This window comes from Haematobia irritans, chromosome 1 (genome assembly GCF_050003625.1).
Source record: "Haematobia irritans isolate KBUSLIRL chromosome 1, ASM5000362v1, whole genome shotgun sequence".
NCBI lineage: Eukaryota > Metazoa > Arthropoda > Insecta > Diptera > Muscidae > Haematobia > Haematobia irritans.
Window position 1 is genome coordinate 4,295,233 of NC_134397.1, and position 7,270 is coordinate 4,302,502.

The 7,270-nt window shown below is 34.7% G+C and overlaps 1 protein-coding gene across 1 annotated transcript; it reads right to left on the reverse strand.

Annotated features, from left to right (window-relative positions):
* Positions 1-534: 534 nt before the first annotated feature.
* On the reverse strand, positions 535-6,945 carry Sp7 (Serine protease 7). Its single transcript, XM_075289016.1, has 5 exons — positions 6,531-6,945; positions 1,614-1,922; positions 1,394-1,502; positions 1,034-1,320; positions 535-937 (listed from the first exon to the last, which is right to left on the reverse strand). Exons 1-5 carry the CDS (start codon positions 6,634-6,636, stop codon positions 633-635), a joined length of 1,116 nt encoding a protein of 371 aa, XP_075145131.1. The 5' UTR covers positions 6,637-6,945; the 3' UTR covers positions 535-632.
* Between the last annotated feature and the right edge of the window lie 325 nt (positions 6,946-7,270).

The following is a 7,270-nucleotide window of genomic DNA, read 5'->3' on the forward strand; positions in this document are numbered from 1 at the left end:
AATTCCCCACCTTTTTCAAGCTATGATACATTTTTTTCTTTAGTGCCACTAATTTCATAATGTTTATATTTTTGTGCCAGCTATTTCTCAAATTGTGCCACTCCTGTGTTGTTTCTGTTGTTGCGAAAATTTCAGTTTATTCATATTCTGAAATTCAGTTTATATGCAGGCTACACCTTAATGTATACATTCCCTATTTGAAATTTCTTTCGATGTACCGTATTCATAAATAATTTTTGCAAAATTTTAAGATGCTATTTTCGAAAATTTTTGACGACTAGACGAAAATAGCAAGAATACCACAGAATTTCATACTGTTGAAGAATATGTATACTGTGGGGGTATCCAACCAATATATTATGAAATTGCACAATTTCAGGTGTAATCTTCGTCCTTTAGTTTTTACAATGTGCTAATTCATAGGCAATGTATATTTTAACGCCTATGGCAAAAGTAATGTCAATCATTATTATTATCATTATTTCTCCTTCTGGACACTATCCAACAAAATTGAATTGCAAATTTATAAAACAATTTGGATTTTTATTAAAATTTATTTTGTTCCTGCAATTCCTAACGAGTCTGAGATTTATAAACAAAAAGAAACAAAAAAAAAAAAACGAGAATCCTTCTTAAGCTCTGACTGTTTGCTGTATCCATGGTATATAGTCGGAAACACGGGTGTATACACCAGGCCAACCTTCAAGACCACAACGATTGCCAAAGGAAACTACACCTTCCAAATACCAACGCTTCTTGTATCCCTGGCGCATAAGTGGTCCACCCGAATCACCATCACAGCTGTCCTTGGAAAATTCACCACCAGCACATAGTTGTGAGTTGATCAGGGATACCTTTTTGGTGGCATACTTTTGAGCACAAACATCACTCGCTGCCACTGGTATGGCCAATTGCTTTTTGACATTCGATTGACGTGCTGCAAAAATAAACAGAAAAACAAAGCTCGTAGAAACAGATACAAATTGTATGAGAATTGCTATAAATTATATGTGTGGCATATCCTTCTACTCACCTTCCAATGTTCTACCCCAGCCGGCCACAATAAGCAATTCACCGGGTGTTATGTCCATTCTTGTTTCCGGCAATGGCAGACAAATGGGTCGTATGAAATCGGAGTATTGGACCTCTTGGTCTAGCCGTATGAGGGCAATATCATGATATTTGTTATTATTGCGCACATCATATTCAGGATGTGCTATGACCTGCTCGAAACCCACTTCAACCACTTTGTTGTTACAATCACCGGAAATGCAATCGATTTCCTCGTTTATGTTGTACTCACCCAAACGGATACGTGTGCTGTGTGTATGTGAGGGAGGAGATTTTTTTTTTAATTTCCCCCTTATGACAAGATATATTCAGCCATACTTACAGTGGTCCAATTACCTGTTCTATTTCACCTTTTACACAATGGGCAGCTGTAATAACATAGCGTCTGTTGATGAGGCTGCCACCGCAATTCAATACCATTTCACCTTTTTCTATAAAAATGAAGAAAATTTAATATTTTAGTGAATGTTAAGAGCGTTCTGACTATTGTCATTGCCCCACATCAATGGTGAATGATTCATTATGACCATTAGTTTACTTACTAGTCCTATATTCCAATAGGGCCATCCATGGATATTCATCTAAAGCTGTATCATTGCCATTGTAGATTTTCTCACCAATTGGTTGATGACCACATTGATTGGGTACGGGCAGTAGATCACTGCTACTTTCATAATCACTGTCTGATGTACAGCACACATGTGGGACATTTGTATAGGCACATTGGGATTGCTGAATGAATCTTGTCTGCTGTGGAGTTCGATTTGTATTCTTCAGGGTATTCACAAGAACTTCACAATCATATATCGATATACAATTGCCGGGTTTCCCATTGGGATTATTGCAGCTTTCTGTGAAATAATAATGGAAGAAAATTGAATCATATCAATATCAATCAAGAATTGGTTAATGTTTGCATAAATAATCCATGTCATTGGTTTATGACAAATTAATGTGGATAATCTTTTACGAGGGTTGGACGATAATTTTGTCAGTCACATCATCTAATGGAAAAGTAAAGCAAAAAAAAATGCACTAATATGTAAATAGTACATTATTGTGAATGACCAGTGTCGAAATTTCTAATTAATAGGACTGAATGCTAGAAAAAATGAAAAAGCCAAAAATTGTAGTTGGTAATTGGATTCTGGAGTTTTTAAGGTGAATCGGGCTGATAAATCAGAGGGAGAGAGAGGTCGGAGTCTGTATATAGTGACTACTCTTGTTTCATGGCTGTAGTCAAAAATTGGTTTAACGAGACTCAACTTAGAAAGTTAGTAGAACTCGACCGAATATTCGGATTCGGCATTTGGCTAAAAATCGGCTTTCGGCATCAAGTAGCCATGGAGGACCCATATTTGAAAAATCATGACTCCTCCATGCCCAATTGAGAAAAAAAGCAGTATATGAGCGCTCCACCGAGAGTTTAAGGGCGATTTCGATTCAGGGAAAAGTTTAACACAAGGATTATACTATTTCTTCCCGAATTGTTTTTACTCCCCAAATTATAGTGTCTTGCTAAAAAGGTTACCCAAAAGCTACAGCGTAATTTTTTTATTTCGTAAATTTTACACTTTTAATTACAATCGAAGTCGCTAAAAGTGTGCCTAAAATAATGAGCTGTCACTATACCTAAGCTAAACGAACCATTGTCTAACATCAGAAGGTTAAGACAATCACAGTGTTCTACTTTACCAAATAATTGTCAAGTATTTGTAATTTTGTTCTTATTATTTTTAAGGAATTTCTTATATTTTATATTAAATAGATGATATAATGAAAACTACTTAGTTTCTTGTGAAACTCAGTTAAATCTAGTCATGCTATATCCTTAGATATCCAATTCACACAAACCTTTAACTAAAAGTAGCTGTTAACTGAAAGACGATTACGTGACCAATAAAATATTAATACAGGTGTCATAGAATTCTATTAGCATGACCAGGCAGTCGACAGACCAACAAATGAGAAATACCATTCGGCTAAATTGGTTTTATGTTGATAGCCATTTCCTTGGAGAGTCATTGCAAAATTACGTGTGCAACACCTGAGTGAATGTCCTGAATGGCATGTTGTAGGTCCATCCAACTGTTGCATGTTGTCACAAGTTTTTCTCGGAGACATTAAAATTTATATTGTTAAATGATGGCAATGTAGTAAGGAAAATTAAAATGAATGAAAATGATTTTGTTACGATTCATAAAAAGTAGACTTTAATTTTAATAAACTAATCTATAGATTAGAATAATGAATATTTATCTTCACAGGCGTATCAACATAGAAGTTTGTCGCTTAATATCGTTTTGGATAACGAATGATTGACCTTGACAATATGTGGTTTTGACTACCATAGTTAGTAGTGGAAAGGATGTTCTACCATTGAGATTGTACCATTTTACAGGTACTTTGTTCAAAACTAAATATTGCTTAAAATCCCACTATCATTGTATCAGAAGGAATTTAGTGAATTGTTGTATTTTGCATATTTGATTTTGAAGAAGTATTCCAATAGTTTAGATGATAATATCTAAAGTATTCGTGTTTAGACCAAACTACTATAGGTACACCAAAATAGAAAGACGGACAAAATACTAGAGCCTGATGTGAAAGTACTACCAAAACGAAGGTGGGTCTTTTAGTATAGGATGGGTGCTCACAATTCGGTCAATGATTTGATCTGCAGACCTCAGATTGAAGGTGGGATATCACCGCAATGGTCTCGCACTGGTAGTGGTGAGTGCTCACACTTCGTTTAGTGATTTGATCTGGAAATTCCAGATCGAAAGGTGGAATATCAGCGCCCTGTGCTCGCAAGACAGCGATATCTGAGATTCCATAAGTGGTACCTATTTTCCTCTCGATACATTATTGACAACTGTTTAGATATCTAGATATTACATATCGAATGTGTAATATCACCGCCTCGGCATAGTTAGATAGTAATCTCTGTTAGGAAGTAACATTTTGTTAATCTGTTCGGGTCCTAATCAGTGTTATCTTAATTTTTAGTACTGGCGATTTAATTTTTTAATTTACCTGCACAAGGATTGAAATATTAACTTGTACGACTAGACAATGTCTCACAACGAAGGCCTTTGATTGTTACATTAGATCTTATTTGAGTCATGTGAAAAATAACCTAAGAGGATTGCACAAAGAGAAATGCTCTCAGATGATGTTTCCCTATAATTTGAACTAAACGAGATTGCCGCAAGAGGTTCGTATTTTGCGGTCCAGACAAAGCTAATAAACTCCAGGGAAGTTAGTAGGAGAACCACAAAAGCAGTTCGGAAGCTGCATGCAGATCAGGAACCCAAGTAGGTTTAGGAAGGCAAGCGAATTAATGAGGTGTGTCAAGGGGCCCTCTCTTGACACGCTGGACCTCGCGCTTTACACGCAGAGAAGGAATATGATCACCTCAAACATGTGTCAAGAGCAAAATGTTATTTTTGTATCGTGAACATGTAACATGTTTGTCACTAAAATGTTATTTTCTCGTCAAATATAACCTGCTTGCCGAAATCAGATACACGATTTCTGAGAAAATAACATGGTTGCGAAAACCATGCTACATGGTCACCACCCAAAAATAACATTCTGCTCTTAAAACATGTTTGAGGTGACCATATTCCTTCTCTGGGTGTAGATAATGAAGCTCAAACCTGACTTTCCTGGAAGATGGTAGTCAACAAAGATTCTATGAGTACAACCCAAGAGCTGTCTGCAAATTTTTTTAAGACCTAATTTATTGTGGTTACAGTGACGCAGTCAGGTTGCACATTTAGATGGCGCATGTCAAGTTCTCCCACAATCTGAACTAAACAACTAAGTTCAAAATTTCAGGAGAATTCCGACATATAGATATGATCGCACATTTCGATGTCTGTGTATTTCTTCGTTCCATGTTATTTGGTTGCCGTTATATTTATCTGAAATGTTTACCGGATTGGTATGCAACTTTGAATCTAGGGACCCACAAATAGACTTGCGAAGAATTTGATAGAGTTCCCTTATTTGCCATCCTTCAGAGTTTGAATTTTTTGATTACACTCGAAAAAGAATGAATTTGATATGGGACTAAATCTAATTTACTTTTATTTTAGTTCATAAAATTGTTATGTTATGAGAAAGTTTCCTTGATTTCAAAAATTTTTTGCGTATGTTAGTTAAATGAACTAAAAAACAGGAAAAATTTTACACAAATGAAGCCTAAAGAAATGTAAAGAATTGTTTAAAATTTGTACATTTTACTAATAATGCGCATATCTGGAACTTCGTATGGCACTAAGGATATCTTTACAATTTTTTTCCTTCAAAATGCAAAATTTTCTTTTACAAGTAAAAAAAAATAAGTATGTCTATTAAATTCTCTTAAATGGTAAATAAATGTTTACTTATTTTTGTGAAATCGGTGTGATATCTGTAGGTGTAATACATTTTAGTTAAAATTTTCTAAAATTAACTAGTCAATTTTTCTTCCTGGTGAGTTCACTGTTTTTTGAGTGTTGATTTTACTGAAACCTAGGAGCTTAATTTTTCTATTGTCCTCCATTTTAGAGCAGATACAATATCTTGTCTCAATTCGAATTGATTAGAAATGTATTATAATAGTGTTTGACTATATACAGAAGGAACCATATTATAGAAGGTATTGTTTCCATAAATAAACAATACAATACAATATTTTAGATTTCATCTGATTCTTAACCAACTTTGGCCTGCTCGAATTCAGCACCTTAAAATTTTTTTGCATGCTGTTTGTGAATTTTTTTGCATTTATTTTTGGAAATACCACAAAATTCGTAGCTTCATCAAATTAATCGAAATGAGTTGATTATCATATTGGTAAGCCGGTTGCCGGCAAGTACTTCTACTACAACTTTTTGATTCTTTCGCTGTTTTGTTGATAAATATTAAAATTAACATTAAATCACACGCTCACATGCTCCACTGCTCACTTGGGCCAAGACGAAAGCAGTTGAACAAGTTGATGATTCATTTATTTGTAACTCAGCTTGAACGTAGTTTTTCATAACAATGTGAGCTACAAATCACGTAGAGTAGTTGTGAAGATTCCTCCAAAGAACTAAACGTGTATGTACAATAAATTCATTCGAATGGAAATTTAATTATTTCGTTGGATAAATATTTTTCTTTTGTTAAAAATATGTTAGACATATTTTTAACATTTTTTTATTAAATGATTGCAATATTTAACAAAACTTGAGCTGAGATTATTAATGAGGTTTTCTGTGGAACTAATTCACCAATGTAAGAATTGAAATCAATTTAAATATTCTTAGTATTTAATGCCCTCAATAACTCTTCTCACACAGCTTATCGATGCTGTGTACATCCCCCCAGATACGTAAATGGGGATTTACAACCTTATGGATTTTCCTCCATATGTAAATCATTCGCCGAAATAGTGCCGGTGTTAGTCATTTGTTGATACTCACGTTGTGCGTAGACTCTATGGCAGTCATTCAATACCAGACACAAGATAACAATCAAGGGCCCCATAGATGCCAATGGCCATCTTTGGTGGCTGTTTACATTGACCATTTCTCCAATTACAGTCTTTCTCTCACACACACAACACTCTCACTTTCTGTTATCAGTTATCTGAATGAGAACAATGTCTGCGACCCTAGAATGAACCGCCAATAGAAGATTGAATTCTTGAGGAGAATGTTAACGGCGAGCGTAATAATTAATGAGGGGCTTCATTCACTTCGTTGGTTGTTTAGTGTTAGTGGTCTTTGATTTTTTTCTTGAGGTTCGCAATCGATAATAGCGGAATAGCTGCGCGGTATGTCTTGGCAATCGACCTTTTTGTTTTGATGGTCCGCGGCAAACTGTTTCATTGGTTTCTGAACGATTAACTTTGATTGAAGCTCTTGTTGTGAGAGAGTCTGACATTGTGTTAGCTTAATCGTGAAGTGTGAATGCTGCCATATTTGTTTTTTTTTTTTAGACTAAACACAAAGGGAAGCTATAATAATATAGAAAATGGAATAAAACGAAAAAAGAAATGGCATTGGATGACGAGAACATTTTGATTCATGAATTCAACTAAATCCCAAATCCATAATTTATTGATCCAATTAATTTTTAATTGAAATTTCTTTAATCACAGAAATGATAGTAACAGTCGCCAATATCAATTAAAAAATGAAGTAATCTAATTAAACAGGGT

Coding starts and splice junctions, on each gene's coding strand:
- Sp7 (XM_075289016.1), bottom strand. CDS start 6,636: ATGGTCAATGTAAACAGCCACCAAAGATGGCCATTGGCATCTATGGGG. Junction 1,923..6,530: donor CCATAGAGTCTACGCACAAC/GTGAGTATCAAC, acceptor ATTATTTCACAG/AAAGCTGCAATAATCCCAAT. Junction 938..1,033: donor CTGGGGTAGAACATTGGAAG/GTGAGTAGAAGG, acceptor TTATTTTTGCAG/CACGTCAATCGAATGTCAAA.